The sequence below is a fragment of the Dermacentor albipictus genome, chromosome 5, assembly GCF_038994185.2.
Source record: "Dermacentor albipictus isolate Rhodes 1998 colony chromosome 5, USDA_Dalb.pri_finalv2, whole genome shotgun sequence".
Classification (NCBI taxonomy): Eukaryota; Metazoa; Arthropoda; class Arachnida; order Ixodida; family Ixodidae; genus Dermacentor; species Dermacentor albipictus.
In genome coordinates, this window is record NC_091825.1 from 25,737,500 (window position 1) to 25,760,965 (window position 23,466).

At 46.5% G+C, this 23,466-nt stretch overlaps 1 protein-coding gene across 1 annotated transcript in view; it reads right to left on the bottom strand.

The window, feature by feature from the left end:
- Positions 1 to 5,211: 5,211 nt before the first annotated feature.
- The window catches only part of LOC135898285 (neprilysin-3-like), a 29,457-nt gene continuing 11,202 nt past the window's right edge, over positions 5,212 to 23,466 (bottom strand). Inside the window, exons 2-5 of the mRNA XM_070538320.1 lie at positions 13,446 to 13,695; positions 11,444 to 11,611; positions 8,815 to 9,786; positions 5,212 to 5,897 (exon numbers count right to left, since the gene is read on the bottom strand). Of these exons, the coding sequence (XP_070394421.1) occupies positions 5,261 to 5,897; positions 8,815 to 9,786; positions 11,444 to 11,611; positions 13,446 to 13,666 (1,998 nt within the window). The 5' untranslated portion in view covers positions 13,667 to 13,695 and the 3' untranslated portion in view covers positions 5,212 to 5,260. The remainder of the gene's footprint in view (positions 5,898 to 8,814; positions 9,787 to 11,443; positions 11,612 to 13,445; positions 13,696 to 23,466) is intronic.

Consider the following 23,466-nt stretch of genomic DNA (forward strand, 5'->3'; position numbering starts at 1 on the left):
TTCAAGCTCCACAGCGCCTAAAATTAATGCTTTATCAAACTTTCGTTCGTCCGAAAGTCGAATACGCGTGTGCAGTTTGGGATCCGGCACACCTCACTCCCATTGAATCCATAGAATCGCTTCAGAATCGATCAGCTCGTTTTATTATGTCAAACAGTTCACGTGCCACTAGTGTCTCGCAGATGAAATTGTCACTTACCCTTCCTAACATTCAAGCTCGGCGCAACATCTCGCGCATTTGTCTATTCCAGAAAGTGTTCCATCACCGTTCATTGAATCAACAACTAATTTCGCAGCCAGTGTACTTTTCCTCCCGTATCGATCACAGCAATAAGGTAGCTGCTCTTCTTTGTCGCACTGACATGTTCCTGCGTTCTTTTATGCCAAAAGCCTGTTCTGAGTGGAACCGCCTTCCCTCTTCTATCGCCACTTTAGCCGATGCGTCATCATTCAAGACCGCTGTAACAGATCATCTTTTAAAATTACTCGAATTTTGCTGGTCTTTTTCCTTCTATTTTGCTGCTCTTACTGTCTGTTATCTTGTCCTTGTTCTTATAGGCTTGAATGTTTCTTGTTTGTAAACCATGTACCCGCTCCCTCTGTAATGCTCATTGGGCCGTGAGGGCATGATAATAAATAAATAAATAAATAAATAAATAAATAAGGGTAGTGGCCCGTAGAGGTCGAAACTAACGACTGCGAGAGGAGCTACAAGACACGGGACAGGTCGGAGCAGTCCAACTGGAGGTGAGGTCAGTCGTTTGCGTCGTGGGCAGAGCGAACAGGAAGCCGCGTATTTCGCTATGCTTGTTGCAAGTCCAGGCCAAGGGAAGCGGCCGCGGATTCGCTCCTATGTTTTATGAAAACCAAAGTGACCGGCAGTGCGGTCGTCGGGAAAGGTCTCTAGTATCTGGGCCCGAAGTGATTGGGGAACGACAGGAACTCAACGGCGTCCTTCGGAATGAAACAGGTACCAGTATAACGTCGAATTTTCGATCTTGAAGTTATTTCACTGCAGACGGAGCCGAGTGTTTGATATGCGAGATGATCCGCAAATACTTTCCATAACCGAGTGGCAGTAGGAGTCACTACGTTGGCAAAATGCAAACGTATGAGAATGGCTCGATGGGAGCCGGTCGACAGCTGCGAGCGAAGGGAATGCAGAAGATTCGTCCTGCGGTTCACTCATAGAAGGTGGTAAGCAAGCAGCGTTTGAAGACGGTGGTAGGCGACAACGACAATAAGTCTCGGCATCCTGGTGTTTTTTGGAAGCATGTAGGTGACGTCAAATTATTCTTGTAAACGAAGTATCCAACGGTCGAGACATCCCGTTAAATTCTTTAGCGTTGCCAACCAGCACAACGCGTGCAGATAAGGCCAAAATGTTTCGACGGACGAAACAACGACGAGGCCCTCTTGCTCAGTAATCGTATAATTTTTCCTGCAGCTGTTAGTGTACGACTTGCGTATGCAACCACAAGTTCTTAGGAATTTTACTCACGGTGCAGAAGAACAGTGTCAATAACGTGGCTGCTGGCGTCAGTATATAGAAGAATGGGTGCGGTGTTGTCGAAATGACAGAGCACAGATTCGCACGTAAGGGCACTCTTGAGGGCATCAAAAGTAGTTTGGCGTTCGTCCGACCATACGTAGGGAGCTCCCGAAGAAAGCAGTTGAGTGGCGCCGCAATGTTGGCAATGTTATGTATGAAGTGCCAGAAATACGAAGCTAGGCCAAGGAAGCTGCGCAAGTCCTGTGGAAGCGGACGGTTGCGCTAATCTTATCGGGGTCAACTCGAAGGCCGTCCTTGTTGACAAGGTCTCCGAGTATTTGATATTGGTGGTGAAGTAGCACTTCTTCTATTTAGCTAAAGGCCAGCAGCTGATACTCATGTCAGGACTTCATGAGGTGCTGCAAGTGCTGATGGAAGGTCGATGAAACTATGACGATGTCGCCAAGGTTGCATAAGCAAACTTCCACTGTAGGCCCCGTAATACGGTGTCAATCATCGGCTCTAATGTGGCGGGCGCATTACACAGGCCGAAAGACATTACGTTCAATTCGGAAAGTCCATCGGGTGTGGCAAAGGCAGTTTTTTTCCTTCCCGGCTTCGTTCATGGGGATCTGCCAGTATCCGGAGCGTAGATCAAGGCTGGAGAAATACTCCGCGCCTTGTAATGAATCTAACGCATCATCGATTCGGGGCAATGAATATAGATCTTTGCGGGTTATTTTTTTCAAGGCACGGTAGTGTACGCAAAATGGCACTGAGCCGTCGTTCTGACGTGCCAGACCGACCGTTAATGACGAAGGGCTTGAGGAAGGGCGGATTATGCTTCGTTTCAGCATGCGGGCAACGTGGGTATCGATGATCTGGCATTCGGCGGAAGAAACGTGACGTCGCCGTCTGCGCACGATGGAAGTTCCATCGGTGTGTATGCGATGAGCAGTCGCAGAAGTCTGTCCCGGAAGAGGAGAGTGCACGTCGAAGGAGGCTTTATGTTTGGATAACACGTCAGTTACTCCTTCGTCTGATGCGGCATTAGATGACACGATCGAGAACAGAAGCAAGGACCACATGCATAGCTGTGGGTGGTTGGGAAACAGCAGTAGTCGAGGTAAGCACAGAGACAGACTAAGTGTCTAAGACGCACATGACAACAACGCCTTTAGGAAGCAGTACTGACTCATGGGTTGTGTCAAGTACAGCAAAAGTGGCCGTGGCCTTGTTGAAGGGGACAAGGCTCGGTGCCAGAGCAAGCCCTTTGGATAGGCAACGGGCTCACGGTACAACTAAATCGTCACCATTGGTGATGTAAGAGCTCACTACAAGAAGTTGTTCGCGGCCTATTGGGACCATACAATCGGCAGCAGTTCGTAAGCGTAGGCGGTGTTAGGACATGCTGTCGGAATCGTTGGTCTCTGTCAAGTTAACGAGGCGTTGAGGGCACGAGATGAAAGCAGACGCCGAAAAGAGAAAGTCCCACCTTAATATAGGCATGTGAGCACAGGCAGTGAACACTGCGAACTGGATATGGTGGCGTACCCGCCAATCGAAACACGAACGGTGCATTGTGCCGATGGCCAAATCACACCATTATTTGTACCACGTAGAAGAGCTCCATTGTAAGGTATAGTAACTTTGCGTATACGAGAGCACAAGTCAGCGTGAATAATAGAAATAGCTGCTCTCGTATCAATCAATGCTGGAACTGGTGCACCTTCTACACAAACGAATAAAGTATTGGCCAGGCACGCTGGAGGAATGGTAGTCTGTGCCAGCCATGCAGCTTTCCCTCCAAAAACTGCAGAATCTAGTTTTTCGATAGGCAGTCAGGAGTGCGGGTGGCCGGTTGCTGGGGTGATGACGAGCGTCGGAGAGGGGAGGGCGAGCGGCGGCGCCCTGGACGGTAGTTGCGAGGCGCTTCGGGAGGCGAAGAAAGTGAGCGTTGGGGAAGCCGGTGCGGGTAGGGACTCGGAGGAAGCAACGGGTCTCTCTCATAAACGTTGTAGCAGCAGCGTTCGTCCTGTAGTCGTCTTTGACAAAAACGCGAAATGGGCCCGCGAATACCACAATAATAACAAATGGGACGGTGCGTACGCCGGGTAGTGTAAAATGCTTTTGCAGGCGGATGGGGTGCTGGAGTCGCCAGTGGTTGGGAGCAGTAGCGGAAGCATGAGGCGCTGTTTGAACGAACACCGGTTGCATAGCCGCAACCTGTGCATATGAGGTCGACGGTGAAGAAGGGGCACAACTGGCATGGCCTGCAGTGCGTCCAGGTGTTGGCAAGTGGCGATCACATCGTTAACGGTATTTGGATTCTTGATCGCCAGTGCGTTGAACGCGACGTGGGCAGTGCCCTTTAGGATATGACAAGAACGATCACATTCCGTCAAGGTGGCGTCAACATGGTGACAAAGAGCGAGGACGTCCTTGATATAAGAGGCGTATGTTTCCCCGCGAAGTTGGAAGCGTATATCAAGCCTTTTCTTGGAGACCTCAGAGCCGACGTTGGGGGCGCCGAAAATCTGCTGAAGCTGGACTTTGATGAATAGCACTCAGTCAGGCAAGGTGCTCTCGTGGTTAAGAAATCAAGTCCTGGGAACATCAGTGAGGTAGAATGCGACGTTGAGAAGCTTGTGAATATCATCCCACCGGTTGGAATAGTGCAGCCAGTCGTCAGCGTCGTTACTACGTAGGCCAGTAAACATGGTGGGATCGCGCTGCCGCGTGCTGACGGTCCATGAAGGAATGGCTCGTGGGGCAGTGACAATGACACCGGAGGCTCTTGGTGGATCTTCATGTGGCACGGTGGTGCAAAGGTGGAGCAAGCGGCAACCTGAACGAAGCTCCAGGGAAACTCGAAGTCGTCGAAGACCAAGGGATCCAGAGCAGCCTTCACCACTTGCGAGACAGCTGTTCAACCTCGACGGTTTATTCAGCAGGCCGCGCGATCAAGGCGATGACGCTGGACACGATGAATATATACAGATGAAGAAGATGAACGTGTCATATACTGCTCACAGTATATACAGGGTGTCCCACATAACTTGACACAAGAATTTAATAATGAAAGGTGCGTTGGAAGCGAACTGAACCAAGCGCGTACTGTGCGCAGTAGCCTATAGTAACTCAGATATTTTTTTGCTTTCCCCATCCCTCACTAATTATTTAGATTGATTACCCAACATCTTATAATATTGACTGAGGACCCCAAGTATGATAGGCATATTTGTATAGCACCTTCAGAAACCACCCATAGAGTTGTTTCCTTTACGATACGTCTCACGTAGTCCTTCTTTTGAGATTGTAAAGAAAGCCCTTGGGATGTGAAGAGAGCTACGTGATGGAGCGTCTGTGCAGTGGTATCGTGCTGCTCTCAAGCGTGTGACCTAAAGTATATTTTAAGTATATAAACAAGTAGCAAGATTAGTTGAAGAAAATATCAAGTCACTTGGTGAAGAGGTGCTTGCCATTTTGCAGTTTCTGGAGTGAGAGATAATATTTCCGTAGAAAACGTTTGCTAGTCCCACCTGTGCCCCCGCTACAATGCGTCAAAGACAAAGCGTCATGCATACAGACTTTGTTATTTCGAAACATTCTAGCTTCATTCGTGTAATGGAAAGCTTAAACTTGCTTCCAGCACTTACTTGCGTAACAATAAACGAACTTCAAAAAATGCTAAGAATCGAGATTGGTAGAACAAAATATTCAGTGAACACAATAGAAAATATTGCACCTATGCTGCACTACCGGTATTTAGAGAGTGCATTTTTCCGTAGGGTTCATGGCTGAATTTGGTGGGCACTGGAATGATTGCGCGAAATCGCGACTGTTACGCATTGCCTCATTGCAGAGAGCCTCCTTGCTGCCAGCTTCATCGCCATCGACGTGGCACAGCGTGAAGCAGCTGGCCAGGAACAGCAGCTGGGCTTCGCCGAAACGCTCGAGACCACGCAGTCGCTGCCTCTCGGTGGCCGTGCCGCCTTCGTGCACAGCCAGGCTGAGTGCGTTGTAAGCGGCATGCACGGCATGCGCATGCGTCAGGCTCGCATTGATGAAGCAGTGTTCCTCGGGCTTCGCCAACTGGCGCCGAGATTCGGCGAGCCCGAATATTTTGTCGGCAATCTCCTGACCCAGTACCGTGCCCAGCGCTCCCAACTTCCACGTGGCCGGTGCGCCAGTTGCGTAAAGAGGGGACGCAGCGACGCCTAGCGGCACGAAGAGGGCGTAAGCTTCGAGCGAGTATAGGGCCTGGACTGCGGTCTGCGGCAGCTCCCAGCCTTCGCCGTAGGGTGCGGCCACCTTGCCCAGCTGCCGGAGTCGGTGGCGGGTGCTTTCTCGCAAAAGTGTCAGTGTCATGTTTAGGCAGTCCCCCTCGAAGTCCGGCAGGTACCTGAGAAGTGTGAGCAAGAGTCGCATTTGACACCAGTCAGTATTGGTCATGTAGCTGTTAGTCTACACCGACGAGTCTACACCGACGAGATTGAATGACAAAAGCAATAACATCACTACCGTAATTCCACCATCAACACTTTACTGGCGCCCACAGGATGCATAGAATCAGGCTAGACGTGATGCACTCAAAATATAAGATGTTAGACAAGACGTTGGCTTATTTGCTTTATCAGCCGCCGCGTAAGAGAATACGTTCAAGGTCTTATGAAATATCTTTAATTCGGAATTTAAAAACTGAGAGCTCTTTCACTCTGTGAAGAAAGATGACCAGCGAAGCTGTGTATTCGGCCCTTTAATGGCGAACTGCCCCTCCGCCACTGGTCGACCTGGTATTGCACTTTCTTCCGAATCGGCCACCGTATGAAGGAGAGCTTAACGCCTACTTCACTTCCGCCGCGGGTCGGCGCGGTATTGCACTATCTTTAGAATCGGCAGATGTTTGGGCAGTGCTTAACGCCAGCTTCACCTCAGCCGGGCGTCGGCCCGGCATAGCACATCTTCGCGATGAGCCCACCTATCAGGAGTTGTAAGAGCTCTAACAGCTTCGCTATAAAATTGGTTAGGTCCTTCTGTTTCTTAAAATATTAATTAATGACGACGATGAATGCGAGATCAGTGGCATGAGCGCGTTCCCGCAGTAGCGCCGAGGGGCGCCAACGAGCCATCTGTGGAAGAAGACGACGCTAGACCCAATCGTGATGATGATAGTTTTGCGTTAACAGATTTACATGATCCTAAGGAAAGCAGCCTTTAACAGCTTCGCTGTAAAAGAAAGCGTCCAGTGCACTGTGGGCTAGGGTACCTACTGGCAGACCAGAACCATACCTATTGTTCTCCACTAATTACTTCCTATTTTTACGTTTCTCTGGAATTATTGCGCCAGTGAGTTTTAAAGAGAGCGTCACTAGCTGGGTGTCCAAGCAGAAAAGAATGCGTGAAGGTGGGCCCACTTTCTCGGTGAGAGCGCCTTCGAGAGATTTGTACCACTTGCGTCAAGGCGCATTCAGTCATAGGCGATAGCTAAGTAACATCGGAATCAAGCATGGTCAAGAAAGAATGGCCTGGCACGTGGAAGCTGGCTCTCTGAGCGACCATGTGCTGTATGTGCTTTGTCTCCTATGAATACTATATGAACTAAGAGTCAAGTGCAGACCCTATGTCACTAATAATAATGGCAGTATTGCCTCAGCGCCAAATCTGACATAGCATGTCTGCGTATTTTGTTACAGTAATATTCTGATCAGAAAGCTGTTTTACGCATTGTTTCCTAACTACTGGCACGTGCTTTGTCTTTGCTGACTCCTACACAATAACATCGCCTGCTGAATGTATTTCCCTTTTAGCTCAACTAAGAAAAAGACAAAATTTATTTCAGCCTCCACGAGAAGGCAACTTGAGAAACACGGTAAGAAACTGTATCACCGAGTGGTTTTTGGTAATATTCGCACCTATAACAACGCCTTCAAAGCAGAAATTATCATCAGCTTAATCATCATCATCAGCCTATATTATGTCCTCTGCAGGACGAAGGCCTCTCCCTGCAATCTCCAATCACCCCTGTCCTGCGCCAACTGATTCCAGCTAGCGCCTGCCAATTTCTTAATTTCATCAGCCCACGTAGCCGTCCCCGACTGCGCTTCCCTTGTCCTGGCACCCATTCTGTAAGCCTAATGGTCCACCGGTTATTTAACCTACGCATTACATGGCCTGCCCAGCTCCATTTCTTTCTCTTAATGTCAATTAGAATATCGGCTATCCCTGTTTGCTCTCTGAGCCATGCCGGTTTCTTCCTGTATCCTAAAGGGACACTAAAGGTGAAAATGATTTCTTCTGCATCAATAAATTACCGTTCTACAACACCAAAAACACCCCTCTTACAACGATAATACGTTTCGTAAGCCAGAAAAAGCGTGAAAAATGAAATACGGGTGGCGATGCCTACTTAAGTTCCCGCACCTGGGGGCTGTGAGGTCTTGGATTTTGATGGCATCTTCTAGGGCCTACTAATTATATATAGTGGTACAGATTGACTACATTGCGTTCTAAAGGAACCAAATATAACACATGGCAAGTTTCGGGAACCTTCATTCAGCCAACGCGGCCGAAATGCGAAAACATACTTTCGAGTCCCTGACGTCACGCTGACGTGCCGGCGCTTGGGTTTCGGCGCGAAATTCAAATACTGATATTTATAGCTTCATTTTCTCATCTAATATTCAAACTATTTTTTTAAATGACTGCCTGTAGGGTTCTCAAGCGATGCTTCATTAGTCTAAACTGATTTATTGTTTCGCTTTAGTGTCCCTTTAACATTACGCCTAACATTCCTCGTTCCATCGCTCTTTGTGCGTTCCATGTTTTTGAGGTTCTTTGTCAGTCTCCAAGTTGCTGCCCCATATTCTATGCGTATATGAACACACATTTCTTCATATCACTGGAAATTACAAATTCTAAAACAATAATATCGGTTGAGAATTCGCAATTCTCTCTTCTAAAACCACATGTGCTGCGAGAAACAATACTGCGATCGCCAAAAAAAGCCACTTTTTTCACAGGTCCATGTGTACGCTGAAATAAGTCGGCTTTGGTAATTTCGTGAGCCATGAATGCAAGATAACTTCCTTTCACAGGCTGTACAGCTTGCATTTTTGCCGCTATATTAACAATTTCCTCCTTACAGCAAATAGGAGTTCGCAACATATTCACAAATGTAAGTATTACTCGCCGACTAAGTGAATAAAATATTTTAAAGCACACTAGAGGAAGTTTTGCTACGAAACAATTTAGGAATCGAAATATATATGAAATAAAGGTTCTAAATAAGGTAGAAAAGAAGAAATAGTGGAACCACACACCTGTATGCGCGGTCTACCTGAACGTCTAGGTGCGTGTAGTCGGGGTAGAGCAGGTGTGATTTGAAGCGTCTGACCAACCTGGCGGCCCTCCTCTGGAAGTTCTTGCTGAGGTAGGTGCTGTGGTAGAAACTTCTTTCGAAGCTCTGCATAAGTCTTGCGATGTACCACTGGATGTCCTCCCTGGCTTCTCCGGGTCGCTTTTGTTCAATATAAGGAGCCGCGAGTGCCATGGGCATGTGCTCTTGCAACCTGTCCAACGTGCTCTCAGCCAGTAAATCAGACACTATGTCCACATCACCGCCCGCGGCTTGAGCCATCATGATCCCTGCAAGTCCACAGCACATTGGCGCGAGCGTGCGCACTATCCGCCAACCCAGAAATGCGTGCATGGCGGCGCCTTCCTTCAAAACGGTCTTCGCCGCCTCCAAGGCGCGGCCACTTATGGACAGGTGGTCCTGAGCAGTTAGCGCGGAGCCCACTTCGTCGTTAATAAGCGCCATAATTAGTGACCAGTTGTGCTCGGGAAATCGGATTTGTGCCTCTTCAAATGTCACCATAGTGTTTTCATCACCTTCTTCTTGTTCCTCCTTCAAGAAAGCAGCCAGGTTCTGCTCCTGCACCTGGACAAGCTTTGCTAGATGTTTGTAGTCAGCGCCTATTGAGCCCATCATTGCAGCCACATTGATGACAGCACGATTCAGCTGCTCGGCACTCAGTAACGGCTCAGGCAGTGGCAGCAGATGGCCGATGTGCAGTACGATCCTGCGTCTGTTGTTGACTCCCCGAAATACCACGCCCATGGTATAAAGAATGTCCAGGCCATGGCGAAGGTGCGCACTTGTGAGCGCGGTGGCGAGAGGCAGGTTTGAAATAGAATCGGAATGTTCTTTTGTGAAAGGCCACGTGATATTCAAATCGGTCAGCACTGAAGCCACTGCATTTAGCTGGCAGCTATCGTCGAACGGTTGGTACCTGAAAATGCGTAGCGAATGGCTGGTGTTTGTAAATATGTAAAGCTTTGGAAGTGCAAAACTTCTACTAGGACAAGTATTATTGTAACACTCGCACAAGAAGTTTGCGTAGATAATGCAAGACAATATCGCGGTTTGCCAACAAGAACGGTTGGAAAGGCCTCATAATACATGACGGTTAGAGGAACGTATTATAATAGAAGCACGCAGAACTTCACGGAGACGTTCACGTTCATGCTTTGTAGCGTCCGCCTCGGCTCAGATGTTAATTGGTGCTCGCATCTGCAAACTGGGATAGAAGAAGAACAAAGATAGGCAGAGGGCCCGTGCTCAGTGATTAGTCATCCATTCTATGTGTCGGTTGCTTTTGCGCTGAGACTCCTTTTGACTAAGGATTAGAACATGGCCTACATTAGCGAGAATTCTCGTGCCCCATGTGCTAAATATGTGAGCAGTGGTGCACACTTGACTCCTCAGCTAGTGCGGTCTGCTGCGTCAAATGTGCTTCAGGTGCTTTGATACGAAACAAAGGATGTTGCGGCTATACATTTCGTCAAGCAGAGAGGCTCTGGCTGCATTACTGAAGGCGTTGTGAGAAGCTGCCGCAGTTCCATTCAAGAAACCAAACAACCATGTAGCTGCTGGGCGTGTTGATTCACGACGATGGTCCTATATCATTTTATACCTGGTATACTGTGCGCAATGCCATGACTGAGAGACAGCATGGACCTGGATGAAAATACTGTAACAGTGGCTCCGATTGTAGGAAGTGCATTTAGTGTGATGCACTATTACAGTCACCCTTGAGTGGTTTCTCAAATGTGACAGCTTCACGAAAGCCTGAAAGTTCGTAAGATTCCAGTGGTAAGTTCTGTCTTGTGCAGAAACTCATTGATTCCAGTGCTGAAGTATGGTCCCATTAGAGCGTGTCGAAGTCTTTCTAGAGGCACAAGGGGGCATGGCCGAATCCAAGTATGACCATCTGGTTCTAACAGGATCTAATTACAATGCCTAAATGCTGCACTATCTTTCTGAGCCTCAAGAGACATCACACTTCCCGTCTCCTCTCATCAAGGAGGGCTAGAAAATAGGTGCAGATGGTATAAGTGTACATAGCCTGTAAGCCTTCCTGTGCAAAGAACCTGTATCTTACATTTATGCATGCACAAACAGTACTTGCGTTTTTTACTAACGGGGTGGCATTTCTTGTGGCGTTCCTATCGGCCAGAGCCTGCTGTGTTCCAAGGCGACGAGAACCACCAAGGAGAGGATGTTAATTTCAAACGTTAAAAACGAGACAGCAAAGGTACTACCAAAGACTTGTTCCAAGCTACAGCTACTTTGTCGCCGCAGTTTGCTGCTGAATAAACGTGGGCACTGTCACTGCTGCAATCTTGGCATATCATAACTCATGGCACCCGTAGTGATGTCGTGATAAGACTGTAGGTCGACTGAAAAGCGCTGTTGGTGAAGTTCTGTGTCAAAATGTGATATAAGTCGACTTGAGCTAATCCTAACTGTGAAAACAGCTGATTTCGTGTACCCGGGAGGAACACAAAGCTCACGGTGACTCTCCTTTTGAAAAAGCCCACACCTTCAAAATTCACTCATCCGCTATGAGAACACAATGCAGCTGTGTCAGTGTTGTTTGGAGCCACCTGCAGTCCTTGTACAGCCATGCCGCCTTGTCTACAGCACTCTGGTCGTGCCTCCGCGACCCGCGGTGAAGCATGGCTGCGGCGATCTCTTGCCTGAAGCGATGCCGTTGCTGCGATGTCTGGTCGGCGAACGGCCGGTTGGTCAGTTCCCAGCGGCCACACACGAACCTGTGATTGCAGCACAGTCATGCGACGAGCTTCGAAAAAGTGTAGCAGCTGTCAGCTTATCTGAGAGTGAACAGAGCACAGTTATAATGCGTAAAAAAAATCGTTCTATTCACGTAGGCAGAAGACATAGATATGCACTGTATAACCTTCTACAGCCACGAAGAAAAAAACCAGAAAAAGAAAGGAAGTCTGAGAGAGGGAATGGTCTCCGCGCTTACAGGCATGCCGATATGATCAGGTGGCTTTTATATGCCTGTCAATAGAATTTTGATGAACCAGTTGGTACGTTTCTCAAAGATATGCTAACCTTTCAAACAAACACTCTTGAGGCAAAGAAATCGCGAGGGGGAGCATGAAGTACGAGCAAAATGACCACTCCGCAGTAGAATGCATACCTCGTAAAACATGATGCAAGCATTTCGGGTACTATATGTCTGAGTGTTGTACTTCCTTGTGACCCGTCTTATAATAATTGATTATTAATAGGCTGAGTTGTCAGAGAACATAAAAATAAGGCCAGTAGCCCTCATGCTACGTCTTTAATCTGCAGGTTAATAAACTAAAATGGACGCTGCGCTGTTGACTGTTTCAGCCGGACTAACCATATGCCGTACGTGTTCGGCTTCAGACTTTTGAATATCTGAATGAGGGCTTCCGGAGAAAAGGCGTTCGAAAAATTTCGACGTGTGTATCCAAGTGTGCGGTTCACATTATTAGACCAGTTTAGTTAATTATGCTCAACTACCTTTCGCACCGGAGCCATCGGTGCAACGTGGGTCTCCGTAAAAAAGCTTAGCATAGTTCGTCTGCACCGTGAAGTTCTGGCTGCAAACACGTTCAAGATTTCTCGCAGTGAGGTCAGTATGCGGTCAGCTTGCTAGCACTGACCACGAGATATGACAAGGGCCCTTTGTGGCTTTGTACGCTTGGGATAACAGAACGAGCCTGAAAAAGTTAACTTGGGCGTTTGGCACTCATAGGTTGCATGTGTATAACTTCCCGTTGCTCTTCATAGGAGATCGTCCTATCCTGCGGCCCTCACCCCTCTGACTCTCCAAAATGTCCTGCTGTGCCACATACTGTCCGTAAACTTAAACTAACGATTCCATTGGAATACATCAAAGCAGCATTAAAGAGGAATGACAAAGCTTCTAGAACAAATTGTTTCAACGAAGTGGGATACAGAACAATTCTAGTCGTTCAGCTCGTCCACTTGAGGAGCCGCACAATAATTTCACGAAAAATCGAAAAAGGGGATCAAATAAATAAAAAATAACTAACGAAGCTTTTAACTAATTACCTGATGGCAAACACTGTAATTTGAAACTTGTAGCTGGTCAGACCGTAAAGCATATTCATTTGAAAGGAATTCAGTCGATGACAGAGTTTTTGTGATATACGCCATCAACTTGCGGTAAAAATTCAGTGTCGTTCCGTTTCCTTTTTTTAGATAACCGCCTTGTATATATTGATAGTTCGAGAATTAAAATCTAGAAACTGGTGTAATTTTGACAAAATCGTTCGAAGTGAATTCACCTGGGAACTCCCGAGCTACAATTTGTAAGTCGCAATATGTGCCGGAAAGTTAGTAGTAACAAATAATTAGATTTTTGTTAATTCATTATGCATTTAATGTATCCTGGTAATAATGTCGGTATAACCAACGAATAAGTAAATGTTACGTGATCTGACCATTTCACAAATATTAAACCATGTTGGGCTCAGCTAGGAAGATGCTTGTTGAAAAGGCAGGCGCGCACTACTACAAATCACACTACGAAATTTAGTTATAAAAGTCACAGTATGTTGTGGTCTCGTCTGTCTCTGTGCACACCTGTAGAAGTTGTTGCATGGATCCGCTTGCAGATCCAGCGAGCGGCGCAGTTCCTCGACTATATCTGAGCAATCGGGGTCGTCGCAGTAGGTATAATAGTTCAACTGCAACCACAGGGCAAGTGGGGGCGCCAGTCCAGTGCCGAAGACCACAAACAGCGCCAACAACCAGTGGTAGGCTAGGTCACGGGCCCACGTAGCGTCGAACTCGAACTTCAACATTCGGCTTCTACTCACGTCTTCACTTGAGGCTGCGCCAGGAGATTATGGTAGCATGAAAGGAAAAAGGGAGGTCCCCGTCAGGGCTTCTACTTATTTTTGTCGCGATTGTTTAGTTCTCAGCGTAATGCACGAGAAATGTGCAATATATTGAGGAGGTCCGTCAGAATTTGGATACAAATATCTGGTAACTCGCCCGAAATAAATTACCGAAGAAAGCTTGCACATGCGAGCTATTTAGCAACATATTATGAAGAGCGCTTATTAAGCACCGGAACTTTCACAAAGCAGGTCAATTCGAAAAGTAAGAAGGAAACTAGGACGCGATGGATGCGGTTTCCGCTCAACTAAGGTGCGTTATAAAAAATGCTGACCAAAAAGTCCCGCTTAACAATACCAGCAGGTAAACAGAGCATTCACCATAACAAATAGCCGAGAATTGTCACGTGCGACCTTCTGCTCAAAGCTAACTATAGTCCGTTCCATACGCAGAAGTCAACGCTGTGGAAGCTACGCGAGCAGTTTCGTCCAGACACGTTACCACTCCGCGCACTCCGTCGATGCTTCGCTGCCCGCCAACAGCGTTCGCTAGAGCGAGCATGCACGTGAAGTTCCTCGCCACGGTTTGCACATAAACGACTCGAAAAGAACAAAAATAACAATAATCTAAAAGAACCAGTAGCAGCCGTATACCACAGTGTGCTTGTTTCCTAAGGATTAAAACTTGTTGAGTTTAACACTGAGCATATATAAAAAAAGTAGCGCACAACTGCGGTAAAGAGAACATCGAGCTGGCTGTGTGGGCAGCGGCAGGCGGCGGGGGGCCTGGCGTTCGGAGAGCGTGCGACGAGCGCCGGCGACGCCAACACGAGAGAGGGAGGCGGAGAGACGACCACTCTCGAGCAAACCACACGAAGGACTGGGATGATGATAGGCATCTAAAGAAAGACGCTTGATTCAAGAACTGGGCCGAGCAGTGGCCGTTTAGTGCACGAAGGCTTCCCTGCCAGATGTTACTACGTCATTGGTCGAAGCCAAACACGTGACCGAAAGGGGTGCGCCATCTAGCCAAACTAGGCGACAGCATGATTAAGGAGTTAACACGAGATCTCTCATAGGGAGACACTATACCACACGAACTATATCGAAGTGCGAACGAAGCCATTGCAAGAAGTCTCACTAGCCTCCATATTGCTCCTTTTGACTGCTATGTATGGAACGGAATATAGTTTCTACTTGAGGCCCAGAAGGCAGCTTCTTGTGATTTCTAATATTACTGACACGTTATAGTGACACTCAAGAACAGTGGCAAAACTAATTTCTTTATTGGGCAAACTCGTGCCCAGCAAAACAAGGAACACGCGGGAAGAACGATAGCGGCATGCCAAGTTTGCAATCGTCGAAAACCTGATAAGCGGGTGACGCGCGTCCGCTTTTATACATGACTCGTCGACGGTCCTAGCCCAATCGGTGGTACCCGCGTGGCTTCAAGAAAGTACCACACAATTCGTGTCGCGCATACAATCATATATCAAAAACTTTGGTGACAACAGCCAACTTATAGAACTACCAATAACATTCGAGAAACTTGTAGTCCATGCAGGCGCTTCCTGCTCCTAATAATCGACGGATAGGCAAGCCGTGGACGTTTGAGTAATCGGAACAGGAGCGCGCTGCTGTGCCATATATTCGAGGTGTGAGCGAAGGCCTAGCACGTGTTTACAGGAAACGGGGTGTGCAGATCTCGCAGCAAGCAAGCTTGCAGGGAGACTTGATGAACGGGAAGGATCCTTTCCCTCCGACATATTTTCCTGGCGTGGTATACAAGATTCCGTGCGCCGATTGGGCAAAACGGAAATTTCTGCAAGCGTCTCTAGCAGCACAACAATGGTGCTGCTAAAGGCCACACTGTTTCGAATGCCCTCACAGAGCATGCCGATAATTTGGGTAACGAGCTGAGCTAGGACAAGGCGCCTATCGCGCACACAGAGAAGAGTTTGACAAAGAGGCTCAATTTAGAGTCAATAATTCAAACGGCGAATCACACAATGTCTAGATCGCCTGGCACTTTAACCCACGTGTACTCTCGAAGTTTGCGCCATGCGCGCAATGTCACTGAAGAACTTTCTGCTTAACCGAAATTTCATTGGGAGCAAGGGATCCGTGCAGATTCCGAAAGGTAATTTTTTTTTTTTAGTTTTACCATGATCAGGGACCTGTTTCATTTTTAAGAAAGTTTTTAGCTGACGAGCTGGTTTGCCGTCAAACTCTTGACTACGTAATACATGTTTGACAACGCACATTGAATTTACACAAGAGTAGTAAAACAGTACCGCTGATGAGCATTCTCAATCGAACTGTCATTGACAACATTGTATTCAAATATTGTTCACCAGTTATTGAGTGTGAATGAGGACACACAATATGTATTTATTTATCTTATAGGAACAGGTACTTGAAAGCATTTAAAACGGATGTGAATGCTATTACTTACTTTTCCTCCCTTCGATTCGCGGTCAAGTAGCTGTCACAAGCCGCTAGCTTACTAACTGAAATTAGTTGCTTAATTTAATTAGTACATCTAGCGCCCCATTTTCGAGCAGTATGTTGCGTGATGTCGAAAGTGGGAGCCCTGAGAACGTCTTAAGGTCAAAACAGTGCTTCCTTCAATGAACATGGGACTGTATCAATTGTTCTTTTTATCGCTGTGTGCGAAATATATGGTTCTTTATTGCTCTGTCGCAAAAGTTTGGTTGATTCTCATTTATATTAACACATTTCCAAACAGCCTAAACTCCTTCATGGCGTTGTTGACCTATGTCTCAGCAATTGTTAGCAAAATAATCACTATGTATTTCGGTTATTGAATCTAATCTGAATAGTATAATGTTGCGGAGCACATACAATAAAGGGGACACATGAATAGCAGTTGCCACAGACTATGCGACGTGCTATGTCATTACATGTGCCCTGCCCACCAGCTGTGCTACATATGTAGGGGACTTTTTACTTCAAAACGTGATTCTTCACCATGGCGCGCCAAGACAGCTGCTGACAGATTGTGGCCACTATTTCCGGTCCCAAGATGTCGAAGACATGCTTCGTTGCTGCTCCACCGAACACGAAATCGCAACCGCATATCTCCCGCCATTGAGCGGATTGACTGAATGAATAAATCAAACCATCACATAGATGTTTCTATACGTTTCAACAGACTATTGCAATAGGGACTGCACTTTGCCCTACGTGACATTTGCGGACATTTCACCGCGTCATGATGCCACAGGTTTCTCGCCTATCTACGTCTTGTTCGGTGTCATGACATAACACAGAACACGCCCTTGACATCGTTGGTCGGACTCGTATGGCTCGCCAGGTTGTCTGTGATTAACCTACAGCGTCTCAGGCGTCAGAAAGGACTCGCTACGACAGTCACTACCGGAACCTTCAGTTATCCCCCGGAAATCTCGTTCTCATATGCACTCCAAGTCGCCACGTCTGCCTGTCCTAAAGATTGCTGTCAACAACGGGCCCTACCACGTATTGTGATGCTTAAGTGACTTAAACTACGAAATCGCCTATGTTGAAGACTAGACGTCGTCGTCCCTGCTATGAACTGACGTCGTCCACGTGTCCCGTTTAAAAGCACACTGTTCATCTACTTTGTCATCATTTGAACAAGCGCCGGGACGGCGCTCCACTCCCAGGCGGTTATGTTACGGTGCATTTTTACAGAATCGTGTGCGCAAGAGGGAGACAAAGAGGAAGTGGTAGAATGTCTCCTGGAGCTCTGACCTTTGTACCAGCCTATGCGATCAAGACTAACTTTTCCCCATGTCAACAACGATACACACATTTGTGCATCGGGCTTCCTCTTCCTAAGAATACCTCCCTAACATAGCTAACGACTGACTAATGAGACTTAAGGCACGAAAGTGTAAACACATGATTATTTACCGCACCTTCAACCCTTCTAGTTCCTGCGACAGCTTTGTAAACGGAGGTAAAGTATAGGATGTGTCCTAATATAACTAATTCGGAGTTCCAGTATGTTATCGTGGTATAAACAGTACCCTACATTACCAACTATGCTAATCGCACCATTGGGCTGCCTTCGTCCATACATTCACCATAGCCCTGTGCCTCTTAAACTGCGGCTATACCAAAAACTACTTCACACGGAGCTATAATGCGCTGCTGCGCTATGGGATCTTGCCCAAAACTTATTATCGTTTTAGAATCTGTCGAAAATCTATCGACTGAATGTATTTTTGTTGATTACACTCAATCTTCAAGTGGTAATTTAATGAAAACCTCCTTTGACCTTCCAAATCGGTCGATGCGTAGAAACATTTCTTGGCTTTGTTTTTCCCAAAGAATTTTATTCCGACCCCAAACATTTCGGTGTGAATTATTTCTGGACCGTCGTATTTTTTACCATGTGTGGAAGACCCCAACAACATGGCCTTTACTTTTTGTCACTCTAATATTTACTTGCATTTGTCTATGCAGAGGACCATCAAAGATTGGGAAGACCTTTCCAACCGTGGTGCTGCGACAGTAGACTGCCACCCTAAAGCACTGCTCCGATTAGACGCGCTTGAACTTTCTTTTACTACGATCCTGATAATGTAGACCACCTCACTGTAACGCCATGTTGGCCTTGAGGTTTTTCTATTAAGCAGAGTAAAAGGCGGATTGAAACTAACAACAAAGCTACACTCTGAAACCCCGAGGAATGGGGCGCACAAAGCGATCTTCGGTTTCGGTGCTTTAACCATTTTCCACAAAGTTTGGACCTGTGTTCCGACAGGTGAAGACTGCACAAGGAAGCAGAAGTCTGCAAGCTCGAAATCGGACTATGAAAGTGAGAGAGTCGGTCCAAAAGTCACTTACAACAACTTCCCCCTTAAAGTGCTATTTACCTTTCTACACTGTCCATATTTGCATAAAAGAGTCACGAAAGAACTGGCTCACCGGAGAAGTGTGTAAACACGGCCGCCTTTCACCGACGTACGCAGCATTGTTGGCTGGTTGCTTTTCTTTCAAATGGCTCATACCCTCTATGAAGAATTGGCCAGAAATTAATTGAGAATTAAAAGATAATTATGACTGTGACAATGATAAAAAGTAATAAAAGAACTTAAGATACTACAAGAAAAAGCAATATATAAAAGTTCTAAAAATTATGCAATAAATTTCACTTGATAAAAATAAAAATTATGAAACGTCTGTACAATAATTTTATGGCAATCTCTAATAAAAGAGGCTGCCACAAACAATATTAAGAACCTAATTATTCAATGCAAGGTGGTTTAATACGTTTCCTCATCCATGTTCATCGATATACTAATGACGCTGAAGCTCGAATAGTTCACCCATCAGAATCCTGGGGATGTGGATACATTCAAACCAACGCTGCACCCACACCCTCGTCCTACTCAAGGCATCGACCCTACAAGTGGCCCGCATGATCACGCGCATCTCACACAGACGCCCCGGCATGCGAGAGGAGGACACACTCAAGCTGGTCAGAAGCTTGGTCGTCAGCCGAGTGGCATGCAGCCTTCCATACTACAATCCCATCAAGAGTGAGGTACAACAGGCGGACGCGATTCTACGCAAAGCCTACAAAACCGCCCTCCACCTTCCCCACAACACCTCAACCGAAAAGCTCCTAGCCTTAGGACTACACAACACCTTCGACGAATTGAAAGAGGCGCAACTAGTCTCCCAACAACGCAGACTACAGCAGACCCCATCTGGCAGGGAGCTCCTGAAGAAACTAGGCAGCGCCGATCAACTTCAAGAGATACAGAGGACCGAAACAAATCCGGACGAGTATCGCAACACACTAAAGGTAGCACCCATACCCTGGAACATGGATCCCAACCTACACAAAGCACGCAGAGAAGCGAGGGCTGAATACCTAGAAAAGACACTAGCACCCCAAGAAATGACGGTATACGTGGACGCAGCCACATACGCCAGAGCAGCGGGGCAGAGCAACAGCAACGCGGTAGCAACGCTGATTGATTCGAACCTACGCGAGATCACCAGCGCATCACTACAAGGCTGTACGATAGTCGAGCCTGAAGAAGCGGCCGTCGCTCTAGCGGAAGCGGAGGGATATCGGTCTAAACGGTCTCTAACAATCCTTACAGACTCGCAAACAGCGTGCCGCAACTACCTACGCGGCAGAATAGGGCATGGAGCGCTCCGCATACTCCACTCCGGAGACCACATAACGCCACGGCAAACAAAAGAACCAATTGGACATAAGATAGTATGGACGCCGGGACACACGGGAGTGGTAGGGAACCAAGAGGCGGACAGGATAGCTCGAGGGTACACTTATTACCGAGCATCCAACGTAGGCGACCTCGAGGAGACCGAACCTGTACCCCAAGACTATTCGGCGATACTAAATTACTACAAGGGCTGCAGGAAGCGGTATCCACCACCGCACAACTGCCTTAGCAGAGAGGACTCTGTCGCGTGGAGGCAGCTACAAACGGGCTCGTAGCCGAACCTAAACGTACTCAGCAAAATTTATCCCACACAATACAATGACAAATGCCCCTGGTGCCACGAAACACCCACGCTGTATCACATAACGTGGGCATGCCAGAAGATAGACGTGGTACCCGTTATACCAAACCCGAGTGCGGAGCAATGGGAGGGAGTGCTCTCCAGCGATCGCCAGGTCGACCAAGAAGGTCTGATTCGGCGAGCACAACTGGCAGCAGCATCCAGCGGAGCCCTGGACTAAGGGCAACCGACCGTTGTGCTAGAAGATGGACGATTCCATCTGAAGACCGCAGAAGACCAGCGAATCTAGAGCTGATAAAGTTTTTCACTCACTCACTCACTCACTCACTCACTCACTCACTCACTCACTCACTCACTCACTCACTCACTCACTCACTCACTCACTCACTCACTCACTCACTCACTCACTCACTCACTCACTCACTCACTCACTCACTCACTCACTCACTCGCTCGCTCGCTCGCTCGCTCACTCACTCACTCACTCACTCACTCACTCACTCACTCACTCACTCACTCACTCACTCACTCACTCACTCACTCACTCACTCACTCACTCACTCACTCACTCACTCACTCACTCACTCACTCACTCACTCACTCATTACAAGGAATAGGCCAATAATGTAACACATTGATCGATGGATGCTGTGAACGTCGCCTTTGGAATGGGGAGGTGGGTTGCGCCGCCTAGCGCTTGTTCCTATATTGCCTAATGTCCTACTTATGGTAAAAAAGAAAAAAAAGAAAAAAAAGGCCATGAATTACTATCACCAAATTTTCTGAACCCCTATAAGCAACTTTGTTTTTTTTTAAGCCTCCGTTGTTTCTCGTTTCCCTACTTTCCTTCCACCAATCTTCAAATCACCTTTACCTAATCTCTGTTGCGGACATGTTTACTTTCCCCCTGCTCTCGCTGAACACAAGTTCTTGAAGGAAGGTAGAGGTGCCTAAAATCGACCGCTCGGCAGTCTTCACATGCTAAAGAACATGCTCCGTCGTTTCTCTGGCTTTACGGCAGGATAGGATAGGATATCCTTCTTCGATCGCGCATACAAACACCAGGGGATTGACCAAGTTTTGGATGGCATTAGGAAGACATTGGTACTTCAGGAAGGGCACGCTTCTTCTTTGTTGTATGGTGCTTTGTGATCCTGATCTCGGCATCCTGATCATCGCTTCGAAAACTTATGCTTCCCTTTGAGCTACCATAAACTGTTTCTTTCCTGATTACGTTTTTTCCTCCTAATTAGTTACACATAGCAGGCTTCTTTCCCATTGCTTCCAATCATAAGATTATCTAAGCCTGTCCGACTTTTCGCTTAACGTTATTTGTTGCCATTTTGCTTACCATAGCGGTCGTATACTTGCTGGTAAGCTTTCTAGTTCGTTTCGTCGCTGTAAATCAACATTTTCCTGTACAAATATCTGAAAACTCTCCCAGTTCATTTAATTTCTCCCATATCCCTCAGTCATTCTTCATAATCAATTGTGCTGCGAGCTCCCCTCCCTTCAAAACTTGCCCAGTGCATATCAACCTGCACAACTTCATTTGCAGACTTCCCGTGAGCGCCCAATATGAGTCGTCGTACTGACCTTTGGTTGCCATGAAGCCCTGATTATAACCCTGATTTCAAGTAAACAACCGCATTTCCAAATGTAAATCGTGGAACTATTACATCTTTATCTACACCACGGGATTCCTCGCACTTATTGTATTCCCATGGCGCTCTGTGTTTCCTTATGACCGTATTCCTCTTCCTCTTTGCTGTTATTGGTTTTTCTGTATTTCCATATATCTATTGCGTTCGTTTATCCATATACAAAGGTATTTATATAGTTTTATCCGAGGTGTTTCCTGGCCCTGTGTTGACACTGTCTGCTAACTGTTTTCATTAAATTCCATGACACCTGATTTTTAACGCTAAATTTCACAACTACTTTCTCGCCTTTCTGTCCACAGCTATCAGCCAGACGTTGGAAATCATTTTGCTTGTTAGCTAGCAAAACAATGTCGATCGCATAAAATAAACCTGGCATGTGCCCCTCTGCTAACCCACCTGTATTTATGAGATATTAAACCCGATATTACTTTTTATTCAGATACCCGAAAGGCCCTTATGGGCATTACATAGGGGGGGGGGGTTAACAAAAGGATATTTCAAACACAATTAGGGGGGGGAGGCAATATAGAACAACGTGGTAAAGATCACCGAATACAACAAGAAAATATAAAAAGAAAAAAAGGAGAGAATTGCATACATTGTTGAAAAAAAAAAACCAACAACAACAACACTCCGTACAAAGCATGTAGATACACTTACAATGCGTCAAAGGCATAAAATTCTGCTTTTACCCAACATGCGTAAAACTGCGCTTCAAATTACTTACAAATGAGTCATGATCACGTATAGAAGCAATTTCTTTTGGCAGCTTATTCCAGTGATGAATAGCTAGAAAGAGCGGTGATTGTCGCAGGAGATTCGTACGCGCAAACATGGGACGCACTTTGAAGGGATGGTCGAGGCGGGCGAAAATCTTTTGTGGGGCTTTGATATGGGATGCTGTAAAGGATGACGGGGTATGATACAATCTGTGGAAGAGGGAAAGTAGTGCTAACAGTCGTCGTGTTTCTAGAGACGGTAATTGGAGGGACTCTTTGATAGCCGTGATGCTGGATGTTCTAGAGTATGTTTTAGTGATGAAGCGTGCTGCTTTATTTTGTAAAGATTCCAGCTTGTTTATTAGGTAAGTCTGATTTGGATTCCATATTATGGAGGCGTATTCAATCTTTGAGCGAACTAGGGCTGTGTAAGCTTATAATTTAGTTGACTGATTTACTAAATACAAATTTCGCCTAATGAATCCAAGTGTTTTATTTGCTTTCGAAATTATTTCATCAATGTGATCATTCCATGTAAGGTTAGAAGTTAAATGGACTCCCAAATATTTTAATGTAGACACATTCTCTATGCATATGCTGTTCATAAAATATGAACTTAAGTGAACGTCACTGGCTCTGGTAAGTGTCATTGTTTTTGTTTTAGAAACATTAATTTCCATTTGCCATTGCTCGCACCAAAGTGAAACTTTGTTTAGGTCGGCCTGTAAAATATTAGTGTCTTCAGAGGTGATAATTTCTCTGTAAAGACCGCAGTCATCTGCAAACAATCGAACTGTTGAGGTCAGGTTGTTACTGATGTCATTAATGTAAATTAAGAATAAGATTGGGCCAAGTACGGATCCCTGAGG